The 27753-nt window shown below is 38.4% G+C and overlaps 1 protein-coding gene across 4 annotated transcripts in view; it reads left to right on the forward strand.

Annotated features, from left to right (window-relative positions):
* The window catches only part of ANO4 (anoctamin 4), a 450000-nt gene that overhangs the window by 249462 nt on the left and 172785 nt on the right, over positions 1 to 27753 (forward strand). For all 4 annotated transcript variants that reach the window (XM_032844283.1, XM_032844285.1, XM_032844284.1 and 1 more), the window contains 2 exons: positions 1153 to 1289; positions 4335 to 4493. In XM_032844283.1, the coding sequence (XP_032700174.1) occupies positions 1153 to 1289; positions 4335 to 4493 (296 nt within the window). The remainder of the gene's footprint in view (positions 1 to 1152; positions 1290 to 4334; positions 4494 to 27753) is intronic.

Here is a 27753-nt window from a genome sequence, read left to right on the forward strand (position 1 = left end):
GTTAAATGAATTGCTTTAGAACCTGGTCACACCAACTAAGTAGATGATCTCTATTCCCACTGTATCCAAACTATGTTCTTTTCTTTATAGCACTTGATGCAATTTATAATTCTTTGACTATTTGTTTTGTTTACTAGTTACCACAAAGGCAGGAAGACATGTCACTTTTGTTTATCAGGGTATGGCTATCATTCAACTCTGTGCACAAGATAATGTGCACCTCTCTAAAAATTTTTTGAATGAAAGGATGAATATTCTTGTATGTGATAGATAAATAGTACCATGTTGCCTACAAATTATTCTGCACAGAGGCTTGTGGTGGGTTAAAAATCCTTAGCAATTTCTAAAGCATCAAAGGAAAAGGTGAACTCCAATGTTGGTCTGTCATTCGAGTTGCTAAGGAAGGGTCCTGTACCTGGCACTATATATCTTCAGCCACTAGTGCTGAACTTTCATATCTGGTCCACTTCAAGGTATTATGTATTTGAATGGTAAAGTCTTTATTTGGAAGTCTGATATATAGTTCTTTATGTATTGGCATCAACAATCTCTTGGGAAAGCCCTTGAATGGGTACCTTCATGATTTCAATTCATGATTAGAGAAAGAGAAAATGCAGAAAACCTAACTACATGCTTTATTACTGTATAAGGTTTTCTTTATTAGACTTTGGGAAGGAACAAAGGAATAAAATTATAGATATTACTGAACCTTGGAAGTTGGCACATAATATGGGTTCACTTAGCAAGTTGTAAGGCACTTTCATAAAAAATAAAATGAGATAAAGTAAAAGAGGTTAGGTCCAACACAGAATGAGTTCTTGGAAGTAATAAGTGAAAGTACTTGATGCTAAACAAGTAGGTGAAGGAAAACTAAACAAACATAACACCTCCTCTTGTCATGGAAGGAAAGTTATATTTATATGTGGAGGTACTTCACTTTGCTTCACATTTTCCTTGCCTTATCAAGACTGTTTGATCAACATGTTTTTACATCTGACATCATTTTCTCTTACAAAATAATAGACCTATCATTAAGGTGTTATTGAAACAATGAAAAAATATGAAGTCAAAGGGAAGTGTCTTCTATTTTGGTATTGATTTTAAGATCCCAAGTTCTTAACCCCACTTCTAATGAATTTATTTTGGTTTTAGTGGCCAAGGATGTCAATATTCTTTTTGATGAATTAGAAGCTGTCAACAGTCCTTGCAAAGATGATGATTCTCTGCTTCACCCTGGAAACCTGACCAGTACTTCAGATGATGCTAGTAGATTGGAAGCAGGGGGAGAGGTAAGTGTATGATTTCTTAAAAATACAATATTTCATCCAGGTAGAAACCTGTGAAGCATATTCCAGTGGATTGTGTAAAGTCATCATCTTGTTGAACTGTGGGTTTCCAGAAAACAAGGGACAAGTCTTATAGTCTTTTGATTTCCTCCATAGGTCTAGCATATTTCAGGGATCCTGAATCTACCTATGCTTAAAACAGACTTTCACTAAGTGATATATTTCCCTTCTTATACCTAGAGACATTTCATTTATATAAAAGGAGACACTTAAAATCACCTGTCATTTTGTGATAATCTACATTCTGAGCATCACTATTAGAAAGAAAGCTTTACAAGCATGGACTTCCTTGTATAAATCTCCCAGCACATAGAACAGTGACACAAAATGGTCGAGCTCTCAGTAGATTATGTTGTCCAAAGCCGCCCCCAGTTTCTGTTTGCCTCTGTAATCTGGAAACATTGCAATTGTAAATATATCCATCTGTTCATATGTCATTTTGGAAGAAAAGTCTTTTGTTAGGGGCATTCACTATTGCTTAGATTTTGTCTCAGTGGAGTTTAATACCTTCTTTGTATATGCATTAGGTATAGGTAATAGGAACACAAAATCAGTCATTTATGCATATTCCTACTGTTATTATTTCAGAGGCAGTTAACCATCGACAGGATAACACCTTTGAACAGGAAAAATTGTTTACTTCTACCAAGCTTCCCAGACCTCTTTCTACCAACACCATATGCTACTATTCATGTATTAAAACAAAAACAAAAACAAAAACCTCATTCCTTTTCATCTCTTCACCTAGTTACCTTGAGTGCCATGATGTGACATAAAGGAGGATTCTCAAAAGGGACCTCGAAGAGCACCTAGTCTTATCTCCTTAACTTACAGAAAAGGAAACAGTCTCAAGAGAGTTAAGGCTTTGGTAACCCTCCTCCTGATGCTGAGGCTGAAACCTTATTTTTGCAGACAGATACTGATGTGCTAAGTCTACAGAGTAGTTCCCTTGTCTGGTAAATAATTGTTAAGAAAGTGTTTATTTGGGTAGACCTCTGAGTACCTCTTAAAGCAAAAGTAAAATAATAATAATAATAATAATAATAATCAGTGAGGACTGGTCATCCCTTGAGAATGTCTGTACCAAGACATGGGATGTGACATTTTCATTCCTCCGGCTGACAACTTTCCCTTTTGGATGAGACAGCAGGCATGGCACTTGTGCAAGAATGTACATTCTAGCAATGACCTTGGAGGCCTGGCATGTTTGCCTCCCATATACCACTATTTGAAAACTGATGTAAACTGGGCCTAAAGAAAAGGCAGCCAACCCCCATCCCCCCATTTCCACTTGCTAGGTTCAATAGACATGTTTTTGAAATCTATCAGCCTGGGAAACTGGGCTAAAGGCTAACTGGCCTGTACTTGATGTCTCTTTCAGTGTTGCACATGATTATAACAAGCCTATGGAGCCTGGAAGAAAATTATACCTACTGTTTTGTTCTTTAATTTTTATATGTGTGATGACTACTAAATAATATTTATAACTTACATGTAAGTTTTGAAAATAACAATTGAATTACTATCCAACTGATGAACTAAGTATTTTTCAAATTATGATGGCAACCTAGTTTTGGGTTACTAACTCCCAATTATTTTTAGTGGAATGGAAAATTAATATTAGCATGTATGCAAGTAGAAAGGATAAGTATTATCTTGTGAACTTTTGTCTCAGATACTTGGTATATTTATATATGCACACAGATATCACAGAGTAAAATGGTTTTTTTTTTATTGTGAGCAAAATTTTTGAGGAATGTTGAACTAGAATAATACTAAGACCACCAAAGCAACTTTAATCCCATCCCACTACCATATTCCTCAATCACTGCTTTTTTTATTCTCTTGCCCTTAAAATAGCTTTACCATGCACATATATAGCCTTAACAACTTCTTTCTAGATTCATTTTATTTTGTGCTTTATTAAAAATCATGTAGCATGAAGTCTTCTGTGACTTGTTTTTTTTTCCTGTCAATATTGTTTTAAGATATATGCTTGCTATTAGATGTAACTGTAGGTCATTCATTCTTTTTTAATTTTTTTCAGGGTTCCAAAATTCATTGTTTATGCACCACCCCCAGTGCTCCATGCAATACGTGCCCACCATAATACCACCCACAGGCTCACACAACCCCCTACCCCATGCCCTCCAAAAGCCTCAGTTTGTTTCTCAGAGTCCACAGTTTCTCATGGTTTGTCACACGCTACGATTCCCCACCCCTGCCACTCACTTCTCCTCTCCATCTCCCAATGTCTTCATTTTTATTGTTGCATAATATTCCACCATATGACTGTCCTATAATTTTTTTTTACCTCTTTGCCTGTCCATAGACATTTGAGTTGATTCACATTTTTTATTCTCTACTCTTATGAACAATATTGCTATAGATAGTCATATACATGTCTCCTAGTTGCTTTTTTCTTTTTAAAGATTTTATTTATTTATTTGACAGGCAGAGATCACAAGTAGGCAGAGAGGCAGGCAGAGAGAGAGAGGAGGAAGCAGGCTCCTGCTGAGCAGAGATCCCCATGTGCGGCTTGATCCCAGGACCCTGGGATCATGACCCGAGCCAAAGGCAGAGGCTTTAACCCACTGAGCCACCAGGGAGCCCCTCCTAGTTGCTAATAAGGATTTTTCTTGTTACGGGTTGTATGTTATGTAAATGTTCAATTTTACAAGATAATGCCAGTGTGTTTTCCAGAGTAAGTATATCAGTTTTCACTCTCACTTTTAGAATATGATCATTTTCAGTTGTTCCATATCCTTGCCAACATTTGGTATTATTGTTAGGTGTCTTAAGTTTTATCTACTTCACTCAGTTCTTTTTCCAATTTTTATTTTCTCTTCCCTGCTGTTTACATTTTTCATTAATAAAAATGTGATCTTGGTAAAACACAGTGAAAAATTCGTTTACTTATAATTCTTTAATATTACTTCAGGCCCATTTTTATGGGTGTCTTTATGATTTCTTCCTCTCTGTGTGCAGACAGTGCCAGAAAAAAATAAATCAAATGGACTTTACTTCAGAGATGGAAAGTGTCGAATTGACTATATTCTTGTGTACAGAAAATCCAACCCACAGACCGAAAAGAGAGAAGTATTTGAAAGAAATATTAGAGCAGAAGGATTACAAATGGAGAAAGAGGTAAATACTTTGCTTGAATGAGAAGAAACACAAATGTATCTATTCATATTGAGAGGCAATTTATGTTATGTTTGTTATGTTAACTGAACATTTCATTTGGTTGGAGTTCGCCAGTCTGCAGTGTTTGGGGATGTTCCAATAATTAATTTTTGAAGCACAGTTTGCCTTTGAGAAAATTTTAATGCCAAAAGATTCCATGAAAATCAAAATACTCTATTTCAATTAAATGAATTGTTTCGAAGTATTATGATTTACTTGAGTTCCTATGCCCATTTTCTCTGTCTATGGGAAGGGAGGGTTCTATTACATGGATTTAAGAAAACTTTGGATAAAGCACAATCATCCTACTCTGGAGCCTCTTTTGGCATTTCAGGAAACATAATGAGCTTGGGTATCATGTACCAGGAGAGACTGTCTCGCTGAATTGACCAAAAACAGCTGGACTTTAGAAAATGATTCCATTTTAAGAGATATTCAGGTGTCTACCAAGTTCCATAACTCAAGATTTAACCTTACCAGTGCTTTGGTAAAACATTCCTCTTTCCTTTTCTCCTCTTTCCTTCTCTGTATTGGTATTTTTAAGAGAAAAAACTAAGGAAGGTACCAGAGGTCCAGCCACACCTCTGACCCACAATGAGATTATTGTGTACCCCAAAATACTATGCACATTTATAGAATTTGGCCCTGCTAGCTAGATTACATAACTCTTAGATTTTCCTTAAACATGTTGCAAAGCTTCTGGAGCTTTTCATAGTCAATGAGAAGAACATATTGGCAGTTAAAAATGTTTGCTTCTGATTCTGTTCCTCAAGGCTGAGGGGATACATTTTGAAATCAGACATCTACGTTCTTCTTTGTATGGTACACATGGGTTGCGTGCTGGTCTTAGGGAACTTTAGGTATCTGGGATTTTTCCAGATCTGTTTGACCTTAACTCTTGAGAATTTATGAAACAGAGCAGTATTTTTCTGGAACATCTCCAAAAAGAGAACTAGAAAAGTGGCATGGTTGCCAGGGTGGCTCCATTGGTTGAGCATCTGACTCTTGCTTTGAGCTCAAGTTGTGTTCTCAGGGTCCTGAGATTGAACCCCACGTCTGGCTCCTCACTTGCTGCAGAGTCTGTTTCTCTCCCTTTATTTATCTCACCCTCTGCCCCTCATCCTGAGAGCACGCCTTCTCTCATTCTTTCTTTTTTGCCTTCTCTCTCAAATAAATAAATCTTTAAAAAAAAAAAATGGCAAGATGACAGTGGCCATAAGAGGTTCTCCTCAGGAAAGTGAATCTGGTTTTCTCCAAAGACTATCTCAGTTGGAGGCTTCCTTGGAGCAACACACAGAGTTAAATATGTTGTTTCTACTTTTTTTGGGCTTCAGGAAATCTTTGTTCTACCCATAGAACATATCTTTGATAAAACTTGTTCTTTAAGTGCTTATTGAGACAACTGTATACTCTTTTCTTAACATGGTAGTGCATTAATATTTTTATTTTTTATAAGATTTTATTTATTTATTTGACAGAAAGAGAGCACAAGCAGGCAGAGGAGCAGGCAGAGGGAGAAGGAGAAGCAGGGTTTCTGCATGGGGCTTGATCCCAGGACCCTGGGATCATGACCTGAGCCCAAAACAGATGCTTAACTGACTGAGTCACCCAGGCACCCCTTTATTTTTATCCTTGGAAATGATTCCTTCATCTTTTACTCTTTTTCTTTATTTGGAATTTTTATATAAAGAAATGTGAATTGCTACCTGATCCTAAATAATGAAAGTCCTTCTTCTGATCCATTCTGACTCTGTCAGAGAGTCTTAATTCCCATTAAAACTAGGCAGCTTTGTTCAGTTACTGAGAGATTTCTATTTTAAGCTTCATAGCTATGTACTCCATTCCTGGGGTTTCTTCTGCCTAGATCAATTTAATGCCATTTTATGACTTATTAGTTAAAACTCAAAAAGCTCAATACTTTTCTGAATAATACCCAATACTACAGAGATTGAAAATCTTCTGTGTCTCCTAAAATATCTTCTCTGCTACAGTATTCATCTACTGGAATTAACGCAGGTAGCAGAGAATTGTTCTGCCTTTTGTTACCCAGTTGTGCTGACCATGGTGTGCTGGATGATTGCTTTATGATTTTGGTTGCATACAAGATCATTTTATTTGGTTGTCATTTTAAAAAATTTTAATAGCTAAGTATTTGTTTAATGTATACTAGAAAAATAGCAATTAGAAAAATGGTCATGTCACTATATGGAAAACTTCATAAAAACTTATCTAAGCATTTCTTCTTCCTTTTCCCTCCAAAACTACTTCTCCGGATGGCAATTTTCATTTATCTCCTTTTCCCCCACAGTCCTCTATCCACTACCAACAGCTAGGTTTTCCTCTTTCTGGAACCTTTGTTCTAAACAGCCTTTCCCACTGTCTGGCTCCAGTCTTTTGGATACATGACACAACTGGTTCTAATTCAGCTCTGAGCTCTGCTTTGTGTTCTCATGGCCACAGCAGGCTCAGCAAGAAGAGTCTTCACAGGTTCTTCTCTGCCTGAGAGGTAGCAGGAAATTATAGATAAATTAATTTTTCCCTGTCACAAATAATTAAATAAAATATCCCTTAGTTGAACAATAAACTTGCATCTACATTGTGTTATTAGATTTAGAAGCCATCAAAAGCACTCTTATTTAAATCAAGTGTTTTATAAACAGCTACAGCCAAGAGACAATAATACTCATAGCTATTTCAGCTCCCCGAAGTTACTTCACTCTTTTACCCGGAAAACAAGGAACTTAGCTCAAGGTGGAAAAGAAAAAAGAAAACCTGGAAAGCCTACTATGAATCCATTTACATCTGAAATGATTAACACTACATACATTTTATGATTAGTGGTTTTTCTTCATTAGCTGTGTGTCATGATGCCCAACAATTACAGAAAACATGTCTCATAGACTGAGAAGGTTTCCCCTTCAAATGAATAAAGACAGGCTCTGTAGTTGAACGTTTTGACACTAAGAGAATCGTTATCTCTTTTAACACTGAATTTCAAGAAAGAACTAGGAGAATCTTTAATTCATGATAAAAGTGAAGACATAGTCAAATTTAATCTCCCCTAAAAAACTTTGCCACTGTCTGATTAGTCAGCAGCTCAGTGCTTACTTTTGGCACCCTGGGTCTTTAATATTCTGTAATTCATCTTTCATATTTGACCAGAGAAAGCAGTCCACAGCAAAATTCCCAAATAAAGTATCTTTAAGTCCATATCATCTGCTTTTTTAGTGTGTATTTAAGGAAATCCCCCCTTTAAAGGTAAACATATTTACTTACACACATTTTCCATTTCACATTTTTTTTCATTTAAAATTTTATGTCCATCATTGGCCTTTAGTACCTATTTTGAAATGATTATCATCAATAAGTTTATATTTTCCTTCAAATAAATTATCAAATTGTGGATGATTTTTGAATTGCTTGGAATGTGTGAGTCGTAGTTATATTAATGAAGTGCTCTTTCTCTTTAGACTGATGCAGAAGTTGGGGGAACCTCTATCATTGGTCATTACAAAATAACTATAATTAGATAAATCATACCATTTTGATGGTACTTAATTTGTTTAATAAACACATACACTCCCTCTTTGCCAGGCACTGCTTCAAGTACTAGGAACTTAGCAGTAAATGAAACAGACAAAAAGCCTTTTTCTGTTGGAACTTAAGCACAAAATTAAAAAGTAAATATATATAAAATATCAATAAACATTATGCGGGAAAAAGTAAAGCAGAAAGTATTGGATGGGATTTGTAGTTTTGTGAAAGTTGCTAAGGGTAGGCCTCTCTTTCATAAAAAGAGAATAGTAAGTTCAAATGCACTGAGGCAGAAGATTTCCTGGCATGTACATGGAACAGTAAGGAGGCCAATATGACTGCACTGAACAAGGTGCAGAATAGTAAGAAATTACTCCAGAGAGACAATGGAAGACATATGACATCAGGCCTTAGTGACCACTGGGAAAATTTAGCTGTTTTGAGTGACAAGAGCATCCTTGGACAGTTTTGAGCAGAGACATGACAAGATTTGTTTTCCATTTTATTAGGGTCACTCTGGTTGCCTGGTGATTTTGGCTATGGAAAGGGGAGTCATGGCAAGGACAGAAGGAGGGAGATCAGTTAGGAGATTTGTTGCAAGGATCCTGGAAGGAAGGATGGTGGCTTGGTCAAGCACTCAACAGAGATGTTGGGAAGAGTAGAAAGTAGACCTTATGGGAATTTCAGGTATGTTGGGTGAGTGATGTGAGAGAGAAGGGCCACAAGGCTGTTTATCTGTTACATGCCATTCATTTAAGGAATTGGAAGAAAGGAACTATCATTTATAGAGATGCAGAGAAGAGTGGATCCTCTTGTAGACAGATTAAGCTTGGTGTGTTCCAGTGGTGGAGATGTTGACTAGGACAGAAGAGCCTGGAATACGGAGAGCTCTGGGAGATACACACTGGGATGAGCTCACCGAAGGAATGACTACAAATGGAAGAGAGATTGAATTGTGGGACACACCTGTGTTGTAAATTTGGAGGATAGGAGAGTCAGCAGAAAGCCAGAAGGGAACTCAGAGGGTGTGGAGCCTGGAGGAGAGTGTTTCAGGGGGAAGCAATTATGTCAAATGCTGCTGAGAGGGCTAGTAAGATCGGGACCAAAGTCAGCAATTGAATTTAGCAACATGGAAGAGTTTGGTGAGCTGGGCAAGGGAAGTTTCTGTGGGGAGGTGGAAGCAAAAGCATGACCAAGGTATATTCAAGAGAGAATGGGAGGAGAAAATTTGGAAAGAGAAGTTATAAATAGCTCTTTCAGAAGAGAGAAATGGGGCGATAACTGGAGTAAGAAGTTGAGTCAAGAAAGAGTTCTTTCTATTTAAGATGGGAGAAATAACTGCATGTTTTCATGTTAATAAAAATCACTTACTTTCCAAAACTAACATTGTAGGAGAATGAAGGAAGAATTTACAGTGGAGTGATTTTTATTGCCCTTGGAGCAATAAGAAAAGAATGACCACAAGTTCCACCCATTGCAGGGACCCACTTGCTTGCATCTGTGCCCAGAAATGCAATCTTCCCTCTCATGATAAGGGTATCTTGACCTTGTTCCTTGCTAAGACGAACTCTTAGCTTTGGGTTCACGATCCCATCCACTCAGTCCTATTCAACAGCATTGCCCCTAAATGTCATTAATTATAGTAAGCTTTAAAAACACACAAAAAATGCAAAATAATGCATTCTGTCAGGTTTTTTTTCCAGTTTTCCCTTATTTCTAGAAGGATCGAAAACCTAACTGCAATAATCACATACACAACACTTAAGGTTAGGCACCTTGGATATTTTCCTTTGAGATTATAACAAAAACAGTATTAAAATTTTAACTCTTACATTTATTAAGCACCTACTATTATCATCCCCATTTTATAGATGAGACAATTGAGGCAAGGCAATAATTTGCCTCAGGGGATGAGGCCGACAAGAAATAAAGCTAGGATTAAAACTTGAGCATACTTGTTCTTCATTTTTTATATATAATGTTTATTTCTGGTATTTGAAGATGGATCTCAGAGTTGAGGAGATTAGGAGAAAGGCTGAAGGGACAGGTGGACTTCGGAAAAGGAACCAGGAAAGTTGGGATTCATAATGAAGTTGGGTGCTGCTTAGACTGTGCACTTTGGCTGCCATTAAGCCATGGACTTGAATCTTGTTACAACCACTTACAAGCTGCATCATCCTGAATGTCTAACCAAGCTTTTCTGGATCTCAGTTTTCATATTTTTAAGGAGGATGATATTGCTTACTATGAATTTGTGATGATTAAATGAGACCGTATAGGCAAATACATAGTACATTATAAATCTTTGTTTTTTTTTAAATATTATTTTACATTTTACTTTGCTTTGGTTTTACCTTCTATTTATGACAAGTAATATTGATTTTCCTATATGACTGTGTTGTAAAAGTTTTTTATAATTATTTAAAAAGTGAGTTCACTTAAGGAAATACAGGAAATTAAAATATTGTAAATAACATGTGCACATTCGGCAAAAATTGAGAAGTTGGCACAAGCATGATTCCATTTTGTTACTTGCCTAGTGGTTGTGGTGGAAGAACCTAAAGCCTCATGGTTTTCACACTTTTGTATAATTTCCTCCCCTTGAATGCAGGCAGGATTTGTGACTTGCTGTTAACCAATAGACTATGACAAATGTAGTAGAAATTCACTTCTGTGATTATGTTATGATATTTATGACCCCATCTCAGTCAACTGACATTAGAAAGACTCTTGTTTGTTGGCTTTAACGAAGTAAGCTACCAGGTTGTAAGACAGTCTGTGAAGGGAGCCAGGTACAAAGAAAGATGGGATGTCCTCTAGGAGTCAAGAGTTGCTCCCAGTTGACAGCCAGCAAGAGAACAGGGACCTCAGTCCTACAATCATGAAAAGGTGAATTGTGCCAACAACTGGGGGAATTTGAAAGGAGATCTTTCCTTACTTGAGCCTCTAATGTGACTGTAGCCCTAACCATGAGTTGTATTGGAACCCGGTGAGACTCCAGAGCAGAGAAGCCAGCTATGCCATGCCAGGGTTTTGACTTACAGAAACTCTGAGATCCCCAATGTATGTTGTAAGCCTGTAAATTCATGATGTGATCTGCTATACAGTCATAGATAGCCAATAGAGTGATTAAAAGTCTGGGTCTAGACATTCTCAGTGCTTGTTTTTATTTTCCAACATTAAAAGCTGTGTGCTCCTGGGGAAGTTAGGCCAACTACATAATGAAACTAATGAGATACACTTCATGGTTATTATGATAGTTAAATGAGATAATTCATATCAAGTGCTTAGCTCTATACCTGTCATATTTTAAGCATTTAATAAATATTTATTATTATATCATTATAGTTATAATAGCTGAATAAAGTATATTAATACTTTAAAAATAGTTTCTCAAGGCAAAGTTTAGAAAATTTTTCTTATAGTTTACAAGTCCCTTAAAATGTAACCATTAGGAATAGTAACATCAACTGACCATTTGTTGCTAATGTATATACATTAATGAGCTTAATGGTTATCTGTAATGCTCTTGGAAAAACTCAATGTATTAGGTAACAAGTTTAGCATTCTCAAGGTTCACGTATTTATCTCCTTCCAGAGGATTTAGTTTTGGATTCATTAGGGAATGAAGTTATAGATCAATCCAGAGCTTTAAAAAACAAACACCTAAACCTAAATATTTTTTGCCCATCCTAATCTTGCTTTACCCTCTTCAAGGGAAAATTTCACAAAGATTTCCCCATTTAAAACTAATTTCACCCAGAAGTTCTCGCCTACAGAGGCTTCCTGCCCATACTACATTTTCTCTTTTTAATCCCTGTTTATGTTCTACAACCACATCCAGCTAGTTGCTGTAAATGCTCTCTCAGGATCCAGAGCTCTGAGATATGAGGAGAAGAGAAACAGGGACTCCTTCCTTCCTTCATAGTTAAAACTATGATGATGAGTGTCAGGACAAATTGAACTATCCAAATTCCTGTCCTCTAGTGCTTTCTGGCCTTAAAAGAGAGATTTACTTTACTTAATAACCTCTACTTCTTTGTATGTCACACATAGGTATTACCAAGGGTCTCAGGTTGAGGTAAAGGGAAAAGAAATTTAAGAGCAATCATAAGAGCAGAGAAAACAGATTTTCTCTGAACATCAAAGCCCTAGAGATTCCTTATAGTTCTGTGTTAGTCCCTTCAGGCTGCTGTAACAAACTACCACAGACTGGATGGTTTATAAACAGTAGAAATTTCTCACAGCTCTGGAGATTGGCAAGTCCAAGATCAAGCAATCCACAGATTTGGTTTCCGCTGAGGACCCACCTCTTGGTTCATAGCCTTTGCCTTCTCACTGTGTCTTCAAGTGCCAGGAGGGGTGATCTAGCGCTCTGGTGTCTCTTATTTATAAAGGCTCTAATCCCATTCATGAAGCCTCCACCTTTCTGACCGAATCACTTTCCAAATACTCCCTTCTCTTAATATCATAATATTGAGGATTAGGATTTCAACATATTATGTTATTCAGACCATAACAGTGTCTATCAGGGGTTACCATTGGCTTTTTCATTAAGTTTTTTATTTTAATTCCACTATAGTTGACATACAGTATTATATTAGTTTCAAGTATACAATGTAGTGATTCAACAATTCCATACATCATTACTCAGTGCTCATCATAATAAGGGTGTTCTTAATCCCCTTCACCCATTTTACCCATCCCCCCACCCACCTCCCCTCTGATATGCTTTTTTAAAATGAGTACCCTCAATTAAATTTATTATTTTTTCAATGATAATTTTTTTACTTGAAGCATACTTGAGAACACATGATTCTAAAAGATATATATAAACATTCCATCCAAGAAAAATAGAGTACAGATTTTCTCCAAGTACACACAGAAGAATCCCCTGGTTAAATCACATAAAAAGAGGCATAACAAATACTACAAATTTAAGAAGACTGAAATCATACCCAGTATGGCTTTCAACCACAATTCTACAAAACAAAAGATCAACAATAAAGAAGGCTGGAAAATCTACGCTGTAAATATTAAATATTTAATATGTAAATATTAAACAACATACTACTGCACAAGCTAGTGGTCAGATAAGAAATCAAATGCCAAATCAAACTATGTTTCAAAACAAAAGAAAAAGGAAGTATAGTATTCCAAAACCTATGGGATACAGCAAAAGCAGATGTTAGAGTAAAATTTATGCTATATGCTTGTATTAAGAAAAAAAGTTCAAATAAACATAACACCACAAAGAAGTAGAAAAAGAAGAAACTTAGCTGAAATTTAGTAGAGGAGAAGTAACAGAGAAAAATCAGAAATAAAATAGAGACCAGAATAAGCAATAACATAACATTGAAAGTAATAGCCAGGGACCCCCCAAAAAAAAAAAAAAAAAAAGGGCTGTGCTTTAACTACATTAACTGAGGAAGAAAGAGAACTCTCAAAAACCAAAATGATAAATGGAAGAGGAAACAATACAACAGGTAACTACAGAAAATACATAGTGTCATAACAGATTACTATAAAAATTATATACTAACAAATCAGATGACTTACAAAAGAAAGGATAATTCTTAAAAATGCACAAGTTACCATGATTGAATCATGAATCTTGAATCTAAGAAATAAGAAATCTTTTTAGACCAATAACAAGAATGAAAGTTGAATTAGGAACCAAAAATCTCCCAGGACTGGAAAGCCCAAGACCACATGATTTCATTGGTAAATTCTACCAAACATTTAAAAAAATAATTTATGACAGTTTTTACCAAATCTTAAACACAATGGAATAGAGGGAACACATTCAAAATCATTCCATGAAGCTAGTACTACCCTAATACCAAAGCAGGATAAAAACAATACAAGAACAAGAAAGTCTATTTTGTCTGATAAGTGTAAGTATATCACTCTGACTTTCTTTTGACATCCACTTGTGTGATAAATGTTTCTCCACACCCTCACTTTCAAGCTGCAGTTGCCTCTAGGTCTAAAATGAGTTTTTTATAGGCAACATATACATGGGTCTTGATTTTTTTCCCCCCCAATCCATTTTGACACCTGGTGTCTTTTGATGGGAGCATTTAGTCCATTTACATTCAAAATAATTATTGATAGGTATGTATTGATTGCCATTTTATTACTTGTTTTGTGGTTGTTTCTGGGCATTTTTTTCTGATCCTTTCTTGTCTTTGACACTTTTGGTCACTCCTTTGCACTCAAAGAGTTCCATTTAACATTTCTTGTAGAGGTGGTTTAGTGCTCACAAACTTTTGTAGGTTTTGTTTGTCTGGGAAACTCTCTCTCTCCTGCTATTCTGAATGATAGCTTTGCTGCATAGAGTATCCTTGGCTGCAGATTTTTCCCACTCGGCACTTGGAACATATCATGCCACTCACTTCTGGATTGCCAAGTTTCTGATGGGAAATCTCCAGCTAAACTTACAGATTTTTCCTTTTAAGTTAAGGACTTCTTTGGTCTTGCTGCTTTTAAGATTTTTTTCTTTATCACTATGTTTTTCAAGTTAAATTACAGTATGTCTTGGTTTTGGCTTGCTTTTGTTGATTTTGTTAGGTGTTCTCTACCTCTGGATCTGGCTATCTCTTTCCTCCCCCAGGTTAGGGAAATTTTCTGCCATTATTTTTTGAAATAAATTTTCTGCCCCCTTTACTCTTTCTTCTTCTTCTGAGACTCCTGTAATATGAATGTTGTTATGTTTGATGGAGTCACTGATTTCCTTAGGTCTATCCTATTGTTACTTAATTCATCTTTTTCTCTTGTTCAACTTCATTGTTATCCATTATTTTGTCTTCTAGGTCATTCACTAATCAGTTCCTTCACTTCTTCCATCCTGCTGTTCATTGCATCGAATGTGTTTCCAATCTTGCTTATTGTATTCTTCATCTTTAGATTGATTCTTTTTTAACTCTTTTATCTCTGTTGTAAGTGTTTCACTCATGTCTTCTTTTCTGAGGCCCAGTGAGTATCCTTATGACTGATACTTTAGATTCTCCATCAGTCATATTACTTATACTTTTTTCACTTAGATCTCTGCCTATAGCCTTATCTTGTTCGTTCTTTCCTCTTTTTTTTTTTTTTTAATTTTATTTATTTGACAGAGAGGGACATAGAGAGAGGCAGGCAGAGGGAGAAGGAGCCCTATGTGGGGCTTGATCCCAGGACCCTGGGATCACGAACTGAGCCCAAGGCAGACACTTAACCAACTGAGCCACCCAGGTGACCCTCTTGTTGTTTCTTTTGAGATAAATTCTTCCATCTTGACATTTTGCTAAGTCTCTGCCTTCTTCTCTGTGTTAGAAAAACCAATTGTGTTTCCTACTCCTAAAAGTAACGGCCTTATGAAAAAGAGATCATGGAGTACCCAGAACCTGGCACTTTAGGGAGTGTCTCTAGTGTGTGCTCTGCTGTTGTGTTTTGACTGTTATATCCTTTATGCTGATCATCCGCAGAGACTCTCCTTGCCAGCTGCAGGCAGTGTTTGGTTCCTGGCCTGAATGTGGTGAGTTTTAACTAGGTGTGCTCTTCTCTGCTTGTGAAATGAGGCCTGACACAGACTCCACCAGAACTGAGGCCCTGTAGAACTCTCTGGGCAGGAGACATGGTGTAAGCAGGGTTTTGTGCTGGTCTTCTGGGGAAAGGGGTCCACCATGCTGGAACTGATGCGAGCTTGACTGAGAAGGACAGTTCCACAGCAGCATAGGGGTGGGTGGGGTGGGGTGTGTGTGTGTGTATGTGTTGGGGGGGGGGGGTTGATGTAAGCAAGTTAGGCAGCCAGTATCTGGGCTGAGCTACTTCCCTCAGGTGACTCTGTTTATGCTCAGGGGTTGGAGACAGAAATGGCACCAGCCAGTTCCTTTGTTCCTGGAGCGATGTCTCCTCCAATGCTGCCTCTAGAATAACAAATAATCTCCCCACTATGTATCCCAGGCATTTTTCAGATCACTATTTCCATACTTTCTGCCCCCAATTTATTTGCCTGCTTTCTCTCCAGGAACAAGACAGTGCCCTTTGAGCTCTATCCCAGCCATGACCACTGACCTTTAAAACTCCAGATTTTAAGCCCTACTGGTTGCAAAATCTCACAAAATTCAGCCCCTCTCTTTTTCCAAGCCAGTGGCTTTGGGGAAATATTCTCCTTGTGTGTTCCCTTGTGTGCTCCTCTTTCTCTTTCCCTTCTCTGCAATCGCAGCTCCCTCCCCTCTGCAGCACCTATGATCTGTTTCTCTCTCTCTCTCTTTTAGTTTTATTTTATTTTTATTTTTTAAATTTTATTTTTATTTAATTTTATTTTTATTTTTATTTATTTCAGTGTTCCAAAATTCATTGTCTTAAACCACATCTCCACACCTACTTTCTTCATGTGGCTTCTTCTCTCCCTTTAGTTGTGGACTTTGTTCTGTCAGTATTCAGGCTAATTTCTGGGATATTTAGGATGACTTCATAGTTACCTAGTCCTGTTTGTGGGATGAGGGGAGCCCAGGGCCCTCCTATTCTGTTGCCATCTTTGATCAGGGAGTACCATTGTTGATGCATGCTTTCACTTGCCCCTTTTTAAAAATGCTATCTTAGGGGGCACCTGGGTGGCTCAGTCTGTTGAGTATCTGACTCTTGATTTTGGCTCAGATCATGATCTCAGGGTCCTGGGGTCAGGCCCCATGTTGGGCTCTATGCTCAGTAGGGAGTCTATTTAGGTTTTCCTTAGCAGAAGCAGAACCTGAGGTGAGGATTTTGCTAAAGTTGATTGGCAGAGTACTCTCAGGAGAAAGGGAGGTGAGGAAAGTAGAAAAGGGCAGGGAGTAAAGCTAAGACAAAAATGTGTTCTTTGATTCAACAGGGAAGCTCTGTAGCAGAGAGTGCACCACATAGCTGGGTCACTTTTAAACCAAGGGTCCCCATGTTAGCCACTGGCTGAGGTTTGTGGAGGTGGTAGGAGGTGGATGGTGTTCGTTTTTGACAAAAGATAATTCTCCAACATTCATGGAAGCTTGACTTCTGGGCCAGGCACCATTAGCATTCACTACCACTGATAATGAGTTTGTAGTTGAGATTTTGACAAGTGTGAGGGGTTCGGATGGCCCACTTTGAGATCCCAGTAACCAGGGAATTCATGAGGGTCCTTGAGGAAAATAAAGAAAGAAGAAATGCACATGGACATTTTAATTTTGCCCAGTCAGTGAACAGCTGATTTCCATGGTTGTGTCTAGGTAACACCAACCAATTTAGGTCCAGGGTTTCTCAGCTTCTGCACTATTGACCTTTTGGGCTGGGTAAGTCTTTGTTGTAGGGGCTGTCCTACAGGGATGTTTAGCAGCATCCCTAGCCTCTGTCCACTAGATCCTAGTAGTGCCTCCCCCCAAAGTTATGATAACAAAAAATGTCTTCAAGCATTGTCCTATATCTCCAGGAAGGGAAGCAGATGAGTGCCAAATCATTCCTTGTTGAGAGCCACTGAGTTAGACCCTTTGATTCAACATCAAATAGTTGCAGTGTTCATGAGGTAGCTAGAGGAAATAAAGGCAGCTATTTAATGTGGACTAACTAATTTAAACACTTTTGACATCAGACTCTTGAATCAGAAAGAGACCTATGTATTTGAGGGGGAAAATAGGGTAACATTGGCCTTTCAGGGGTTGTGGATCCAGTTACTACTTTATCACTTGTTAAATAAATAACTAGGTAAGGTTCTTAACCTCTTACTACCTCAGTTTCTTCATTTATTACATGGCAGATAATCCTCTTTTTTTAAATCTTTTTAAAAGATTTATTTATTTGTCAGAAAGAGAGAGAGCACAAGTAGGCAGAGTGGCAGGCAGAGACAGAGAGAGAAGCAGGCTCTCCGTTGAGCAAGGAGCCCGATGCAGAACTCGATCTGGGATCATAACCTGAGCTGAAGGTAGCCGCTTAACCAACTGAGCCACCCAGGCATCCCAAGCATGGCAAATTCTAATGGGGTTATTAAAAGGAGCAAAGGAGTTATCACACTATAATATGCTTAGGTAAGAGTCTGGCACTCATTAAGGGCTTGGTAAATGCTTGCTACTGGTATTGATAATGAAGGGAGTGACTTCAACCACTGGTCATCTGTTTCCTTATCTCAGGCATTCAACCCTATCACCTCCTGGCCTGAGGGTCCTTGCCCGGATCTGTTAAGTAGCAAAGATATGAGTGGTAAATCCTACCTCATTGCCAGGACTCAGTCCTTTTTGGTGTCACCTACAACTACAAGCTCCATATCAGTCCATCAGAATCATGTCCTTATTCTCACTGTTCCATCTTCTTAAGACAGTTCCATCAGATTGTGGGGGAATCCTCTCTCCTTTTCTATCTCTGTCTTATTCTGTCTCCCTCTCTTCTCTCTCTTTTGTTTCTCTTCCTCGCTCTCCTTCTCCCCACCAACCCCTTTACTTTTACTATACTTTTTGAGACCAGTTAAAGATCTGAGGGCCTAATTATTATTGCCTCCATTGCTTTTGCCTATTTAGGCACTTCTGTTGCCAGGTCAAGATGACCAGTACAAAGTTATCCTGAACTGACTTACTTAAAAGTTTATCTAAATAAATACACATTTCTTACAATTCACGCATATTCCTTTGCTAGACACAGAATAATATTAACAGAGAAAAACACCCATAATACAAAGCACAGCTGAAGAACTGAGTTGGTATTATCCCACAAGACAAAATAATCTGAAAGACTTCCTCAGTGATCTAAACTGAACTTGTCTGATATAAAACACAATTTGGATTGTCATCCCTTACTTTGTACCAAATGTGGGCATTGCATTGTTGCACTTCTGAAAGGAACTGAAGCCCTTTCTTTATGGTGTTATTTTTGTTCCTGTTGTTTTTACTGCATGTTATATGAAATTGCTGAAGGTTACTCAAAGTATATACTGGAGATATGGCATACTTATTCATTAATGAGATGGAGAAATTTCAAAGCTTTGAAGCAGTCCAGAGAACTATAAATTCATGGTCTCCGGCCTATAATCCTTGCAAGTGGAAACTTTGAAAACGATGAATTATATGCTGAATTTCATTAACCAAGCCTGATATACTTCGGTTGCAAAAGTGATGATGCAACACTGTCCCTAGAGGCAGGGACCAAGGTTTAACCCATTTCCTATTGTGTTTTAGGCATATTTTAAGAGCAGTTGTTAGTGTCTGATGACTCCATTTCCAGATGGATTCATTCTTTATTCATTCATCAAATAACTAATGAGTATCTGCTCTTTTTGAGGGAAGAGAGGCATAAATAAACAAATATGTCAGATGTGATGACTACTATGGAGAACATAGGCAAGAATACTGGGAGGGAGTCACTAGTTCATTCCAGAAGTTCAGAGAAGTTCTCTAAAATAATGGGAGAGCTGATAAGCACAGAGAAATTGGAATTTGCATTCCTAAGCCCTACGCTCTGAGGCAGTTTAGAGTTTTCCATTGTTTTACATGTGTCTTGCATTTTTGCTTGTGTGGACAGAGATGAGGTTGGGAAGACTAAGTCGAACTGACTAGGGTGGGTATACTACAGGAAGGGGAACCAGCTGGATTTGGCTGGAGGAAGGGTTGGGAAGGACCGAGGGTGTTTTACATCTAAATGTCTTCTCTCAGGGCACAGAGCTGGGATAAATCAAATGCTTGAACCTACTCTCCCTAGGGAGAACAGATATGGTTGCAAATCACCTTAACTTTTTCTTTGCCATTCATCAGTTTAGCTGCACCTCTGTTGGTGTAACCTCTTTTGAGTTCTTCCACCCTTTTGTCTATACACACACCAAAATTTCTTCTTTTCATGTCCTCCCTACTGCTTGTAACTGCTTAGAGTTAGGGTTCTGCATGAGGACAAGCCATTCTATGTCTTCCAAGAATGAAGTGTTCAATATTGAAGCTTATGGCACTGCTGATAAGGCTACTGAGTGAAGTACAAATTACTTCCTGAAGTACCATAGGGGTGGGTCCAGGAGCTGGTCTGGAAACCACTACAGAGATCTCAAGAATGTCTGACTATGGCACAAATGATTCTCAAAAAACTCACTGAAGCTGTCTTTAACTTACACAAATAACTTAACAACTGCCTCTAACTCCTTACCAGAGGTGGGAAAATAGCTGCTTCTTTTCTATTTTCCAGATTTCACCTAAGCATCACTCATCTTTCCACAGGGAAGGGGATTCTGGAAAATGTAGTCCTAGCTTTTTTTTTAGCAGTAGGGAGGGGGCCTTAGGAAGGGGCAGAGGTGCCAAGCTGACAAAGAACATTAAAGGGCAGCCATCAGCCCTACTCCTGACAGGATTGATTAGCCACCTGTCCCTTCACTTAGGGCTATGCCAGTCCCCCCTCTGTCATATCCAAATAGTTTTACAGTTGTAAATCATGAACCTTAATACCACCCCCACCAAGATGGTGGTGGGATAGCCCTTTCCAGTGTTTCACATGGGCATGGCTGGCTAAATTGTCCACAATCACAGTGCCTTCCCCACACCCACACCCTTGCTTTGATGCTAACACTAAATAGTTCTGTTTGTTCAAAACAGAGCTAAGTTCATTAAGACCAAATCTTTAATTTGAGAAACAGTAACTCAAAGCCTGCATAGACATCCATGTATTTGTGATGCAGAGGAAAGTGAAAGAACAAAGACAAGCTGAAAACTCCTTTTCCCACAACTGCCCACAGGTGGTTTAAAAGAGGAAGGTCGTCTCCACCATGTCCAACTCTTGTGATGTGTATTGATCATCATGCATATGTTTATTGAGTGTCTATCATACTTTAGGCACTGTGCCAGGCAGTGGAGAATCAAAAATAAAAAAGTGTTCTAGTTACCTATTGTTGCATAACAACTCTAGAACTAGCGGCTTAAAATAACACTCCTTGGAGCCTGGTTGGCTTAGTGGGTTAAAGCCTCTGCCTTCATCTCAGGTCATGATTCCAGGGTCCTGGGATCGAGTGCCACGTTGGGTTCTCTGCTCAGCAGGGAGCCTGCTTCCTCCTCTCTTTCTGCCTGCCTCTCTGCCTACTTGTGATCTCTCCCTGTCAAATAGATAAATAAAATCTTAAAAAAAAAAACAACCCTTTATTTTACTCTCAAATCTATGCTTGAAAAGAGCCAGCAGGAATAGCTTTTCTCTGCTTCTTGGGGTATCAGCTAGAACAGCTCTTTCTAGGGGTCTGGTGGACCCCTTTTCAAGATGGCTAATTCACAGAACTGAAAGTTAGTGCTGGCTGTTAGCAGACAGCTCAACCTGGCCTGTGGGCTGCAGGCCTTGGTTCCTTTCCATCTGATCTCTCCACAGGCTTTTCTGAGGCTCCTTTGGTTCAGGCTTTCCTGTCACATGGTGGCTGGGTTTCAAGAGAACAAGGCGGAAGTGCATTTTTATGACCTAGACACAGAAGCATTTCTTCTACTATATCCATTTGCAGAAGGAGGATCAAAGGGAAGGGACAGATTCTACCTTTTGATGGAGAGTGAAAATGTTCTAGAAGATGTGTGAAATGAAGGGTACTGTCAGGGCCATCTTTGGAATATACAACCTCCCATAATATGCTCAGTGTGTTGAGGGGTCGTTGATTAGCTGTGAAACAGATGATTGGTATACAGCCTGAAAAGTTTCTGTGAAAGTGCTAAAGGAACTTCAAACTCTGTCCAGAGGTTTCAAGAAGGTTCAAGGAAGTGACCTGGGTCTTGAAGGATGAATAGATGAATAGGTATTTACTGAGCAGGGAAGTAGAGGGCATGGCATTCCAGAAAGGGAACAGTTTGAGCAAAGGCATAACTTCTGATTGAGGCCTCAGGGCTTCTCTGTGCATCTCTGCTTCCCCATGTAATGTTCATGGAAATCTCATGAGGACTGCAAGGGCTTCTCCCACAGAGCCTAGCATAGTGCCTGGATCATCATTTCTTCTTGACTTTCACATTATTTATGCTCATTCAGCAGTTTCCCCTGAATAAAATTCATGCCAGATATAATTGTCTTCCTAAGCCTTAATAACTGGATTGATACAAGCCAGATATGCCTTTTTAGTTATTTTTTAAAAATTATTTATTTATTTGAGAGAGAAAAAGTAGAGTGAGAGAGAGCATGAGCAAGGGTGAGGGGCAGAGGGTAGGGGGGAGAAGCAGACTCCACAAACAGGGAGGCCAATGTGGGGCTTAATCCCAGTACCCTGGGATCATGACCTGAGCCGAAGGCAGACATTTTACCAACTCAGCCACAGAGGTACCTCTAGTTATTTTTTTAAGGGTCTTAGTATTATTTAGCTTCTTTGCAACCAAATCCATCACATTGTGCTTCTGTTTAAATAGAGTAATCTTGTTGCTGGATTTCTTGCTGGCCCAGAGTTTTAGTAAACCAATGGTGCCAGCTATTATCTGCAGATTTAATTTAAACAAAGACTATGATGGTCTTCTAAGAAAATGATGTTTGTTACTCACTAGAGTTCTTTTTTTTTTTTTTTTTAACTTCTGTTCTCCTCTGTTCTGACTTTTTCTACATGCATTGAAATTAAAAACAGCTTTATGGAAGGCTGGGAGTAGAGCAGGCAGAAGAATGAAACTGTACTACCAGCTATTTCCCTTGACCTTAGCAGTCCAGCAGGCAGTAAAGAAAATTACACACAGTGAGCCCTCATGTCCATTAGTGTTTCAGAATTGCATTATGTCTCCTCTTGGGACCTCTCCTCCTCCACAGTCTGTAGGTTCCTTGGTTTAGCCAGGATATTATTTTGGACTGCACAGCAGTAAATCACTTTGGCATTCATTTGAAGCTGGCTTGATTCAGCTTTTCAGACTAATAAGTAAGTGCCTTTGGGTTCTTCTGAAATCTAGTACTTCATTCAGCAACTCATGGATAACACGGTATACGTTATGTTTGAGGCATCCCCTGTTACTTCTGATGGCTGGAAGGGCTCTCCCACCCTGAAGTTCTCTGTACAAACTCTAGTAGAATGAAAACAAAACACAACACAACACAACACAACTACTAGTCTTGATTCATTATGTCATACAGCACTCTGTTTAGTTGGCAAAACAAAGAAAAGTAATCAACATTTCAATACTGAATTTTAGTTTGTGATTTTCCTTTTTTCCCCCATTTATACTCAGTGAAGTTGTACCTCTATCACCCTTTAAAATCAAGTCTCTTAGGGCTTCTGGGTGGCTAAGTTGGTTGGACATCCAACTCTTGATTTTGGCTTAGGACATGATCTCAGGGTCCTGATATCCAGCCCATGTCTGGCTCTGTGCACAGTGGGGGAGTCTGCTTGAGATTCTCTTTCTTCATCTCCTTCTGCTCTTCCCTAAAATAAATAAATAAATCTTTAAAAAAAGATAATGAAGTCTTTTTAGGGAAAGAGAGGTCTAAGTAAACACTTAAATATTTGGAATTGAAGCTTGCTGTGAATGAATGTAAGTGTTCTAAATTGTCACTGGGTAGTACATCAAATATGATAATGTGCCTGTTGAGTAATTGTCCCAGTCATGTTTTTAGCCATCATTTCATCACCATCATCATGAACATCAGTGAACAAAACAAAGAAGCCCTATCCTCATGGTGCTCACATTCTAATGCAGGAGACCGTGAATGATAAACATAATAAATAGAAAATAACATAGTATATTAGAAGGTGATAAATGATATGGCAAAGGGAAGAGTAGAACAGGATAGGAGAGTCCTGGGGGTGAAGGAATTCTGATTTTAAATAGGGTATTGAGTAGGGGGCTTACTGAAGGTGACATCTGACCAGAGACTAAATAGATGAGGGAGTTGGCTACTTCTCACCCCTTGACTGTCTCACCTTTGTATCTCCCCCTACTACCACCACCACTCACTCAGGCTTCCCTGATAACCTTGCTTATGCTCTGATAAGAGAACAGAAGCAGTTGGGTAGGATCTTCTGCATCTGTCCCTATCCTCCCTCTGTTGCTACGCATGAGTGTCTGCCGCTTCCCAGGAGCACTTTTATTATGTACTATGTCCCTTCCCATTTCACCTTCTCAAGGAGCTTGTTCATGTAACCATCTCCTCTCTCTTCAACATCATCAGTTGTTTTTTTTTTTAAGATTTTATTTATTCATTTGACAGACAGAGATCACAAGTAGGCAGAGAGGCAGGCAGAAAGAGAGGGGGAAGCAGGCTCCCCGCTGAGCAGAGAGCCCAATGTGGGGCTCGATCCCAGGACCCTGGGATCATGACCCAAACCAAAGGCAGAGGCTTCAACCCACTGAGCCACCCAGGCACCCCAACATCATCAGTTTTTGCTCTCTTCTCAGTCATTACAAACATGCTCATGTTAACTCACATCTTAAAGAGAGAAATCCCTTAACCCCCCATGTTCTCCTCCAATGAATGCCTCATTATTCCTCTCCACCTCACAGAAAATCTTCCTGAAAGATTTGTCTGGTATCACTCTCTCCACTTTCTCACCTACCATTTTCCTTTAAGACTACTCAGACTGAGCTTTCTCCTTCATTCAACAGAAACTGCTTTCATAAGTGTCAGTCATGACCAAATCCAGCAGTCATGCTGTCTGTTATCTTACTGACATTGTCAGCAGCATTGCTGCTCATAGTTTATTGTTTGTGCCTTAAAAAAATGTTCTTTTGGCTCTGGAGCATGTCATGCTCTCCTTGCTTTCTCCCTTCTTGATTGGTTCTTTCTCAATCTCCCTTTCTTGCCTACCTCTTCTCTTTGATCTCCAAATGGTAGAGCATCCTCAGTCTTGCTCTTGAGTTCCCTTTGCTTCTAGATCTCCTTGTGATCTCGTGAAGTTCCACGCAGATCTTTATATAACTTCTACATGTCACTCCAGGCTTTGTCATCTTAGAGGCATAAGGCAACAGCATTTAGTTCTTGATCTCCAGATAATAGGGGAGGGTGAAAGAGACTGCTTTTATAGTTAGCAGGGAAGCTTCACACAGCAGTGTTCAAGGCTCTGCACACAGCTCAATGGCCAGAGCTCATGATATGGTTCTAGTCTACCACAGTGGGCCAGGAAGCTCAGAAGACCATTTTCCCTGAAGGAGAAGAGAACCTAATGTTAGGGACACATTAATGGAATCCACACAACATGTTTTCAAATGTATTATTTAATATATTAACATTTATATCATCTAATATTTAATCTATTTCATATTTATATATTATATAATACCTAATAACATATATATCTCTATATCTATAGGCCAGTAGATAGATAGATACCTTAGTTCTATAAAGTACGCAAAGAAGTTACATCAGCATAATGGCATAATGCTGATATGAGTTAGGTAAAATCTATCAGGTACATTTCTTTGTTATCAAAACTCATATGAAACTCATTCTACACAAATTTTTCATGACCTTTAGGTAAAAATCACTTTGAAAACTATACAGCCTTGTGCCCTATTATTCAATCCTCCAATTTTGATTAGCATTTCTACCAAAAGATAAATAGAACAGGCCTAGGAAGGATGTCATAACCTTTCCAAGCTCATTAGAAGGTATTTCCAAAGTTAAATTGCTTCTTCACTGGCAGCAGCCACCCCGTGCATCTCTCCTTTCTGGGTCATGGTTATTTTATGACTGTTAATCACTGTAATTTAGTAAGGGCATAATGATACATGGGTTATTGACTAAGTCATAACTGTAAATAGTTATCAGTGGGTTGATCATTTATGTTAATATAAAGCATAATAGTGATATAGATGTCTTCATGTTCAACTTATCTAATATGCTACCTTGAAGGAAGAGGGAGATGTTATGATGATCTGTAACAAGTGAAAGGACTTTTCAGGTTATGTAGATCAGAAATGACATTGCTTACTTCTGAGGAGAGATTTAGTGCTACACAGAGGGAGCATCCACTCCTGTCCTCCCATAGGACATTAAACCAACTTCTGCTCATATCCATCACATTATTTATAGTTAGTATAATAATGGCTCTGCTAAACTGTGAGTTCCTTGAATTGCAGGAACATGTCTCAGGTTTCTCTATATCCCTAGGGTCCAATATAGTGCTTGGGATGTAGTTAAGATTAGTTTTTATAATATTTGTTTGAATGACTTTATGATTCATTATGTTGTGAGGAAGAAAAGACATTTGCTTTACACACTCGGTTTACTGTGATCCTAAGTAGGTGATGGAGGAAGGCTATTCCATACCAGTGTGTATTAATTAGCACTACTCATCAGATATAATCTCTCTTCCTGATGGTCTTATAGACAAATGGATCCAAATGACTATTTCTGTCCAATGAGATGGGCACAGAAGTGGCATGTGTCCTTATGAGATCCTCTGAGATCTTCCTTCCCTCTGGCACAGTGGCCCATCATCATGAATCACTGAATTATTAAAGTGAGCTGACCTCTAATGAATAGGTAGCAAAAACAAATTAACCTTTATCATTGTACCAGCCAATAAAAATTACATAATTTAAAATTTTCTAACAGTCACATGTGAAAAGTAAAAAAAAAAAAATCAAATTAATTATAATCGTTTTATTTAATACAATAGATCTAAATTATTTAAATATGTAATCCATATAGAAATTAGGCATTTTACATTCTTTATTTCAGATATTCTAAGTCTTTAAAGTTTAGTGTATATTTTCTACAGGCAGCACATCTCAGTTTGGACTAGATATATTTTAAATGCTCAGTAGCCACATATGGCCAGTAGCTACCATGTTGACAATATAGCTCTATCCATTTTAAGTCGCTGATATTTGGGGTTATTTGTTGTTGCAGCATCACTTAGCTGATCTTGACTGATAGACCAGACATTGATTTTCTTCAGATATCCTGATGAAGTATGTTTCCTAAGCTTGATGTAGAGATCACCAGGATTGATGCAGAGTAACCAAGAGTAGATTGCATTGGTGTCCACTTAATGGCAACAGCGAGAACTTTTGATGAGCGGTGTGGAGATCAGGCTTTAGCTCCTTAGTGCTGTATCTCCTGATTATTACCTAGAGGAGTGTTTACTTGAGCCTTGAGCTCCTCATGTGTTTAAGCCATTTTGAAACCTTTGTGGTAGGAAAAAGATGAATCTTTTCTGATAGGGTTTTTTTTTTTAAAGATTTTATTTATTTATTTGTCAGAGAGAGTGAGCACAGGCAGACAGAGTGGCAGGCAGAGGCAGAGGGAGAAGCAGGCTCCCTGCTGAGCAAGGAGCCTGATGCGGGACTTATCCCAGGACGCTGGGATCATGACCTGAGTCGAAGGCAGCTGCCTAACAACTGAGCCACCCAGGCATCCCTCTGATAGGGTTTTAACAAGGTAATCAACAACGTGAAAAAGCTACTTGTAGTCTAGATCCCAAGATGTTCATAAATTAATTTAGGGAACATTCATTTTCAATGACTTTGTGCTAAGTAACATACTGTGTATTGGGAATACAGCGGTAGAGAAGATGAACAGTCTTCTAGAGACAACAGGGTAATACATAATTACAGAATTAACTCATTGAAATGTGACCTGTATTGGTTTTATATTGCTGCATAAGAAATTACCTCAAATTTAAAAGACTTTAAATAACCTATGTTTATGCTTTCATAGTTTCTGCAGGTATCAGGAATCCAGGTATAATTCAACAGGGTCTTTTGATTAGGATCCCATAAGACTGACATCAGGTGTCAACCAGGCTGCATTCCTTTCTGGGGCTTAAGATTCTCTTATGGTTTTTAGCAGAATTTAA

The sequence above is a fragment of the Lontra canadensis genome, unplaced genomic scaffold (assembly GCF_010015895.1).
Source record: "Lontra canadensis isolate GAN:19392208 unplaced genomic scaffold, GSC_riverotter_1.0 scaffold150, whole genome shotgun sequence".
Taxonomy (NCBI): Eukaryota; Metazoa; Chordata; class Mammalia; order Carnivora; family Mustelidae; genus Lontra; species Lontra canadensis.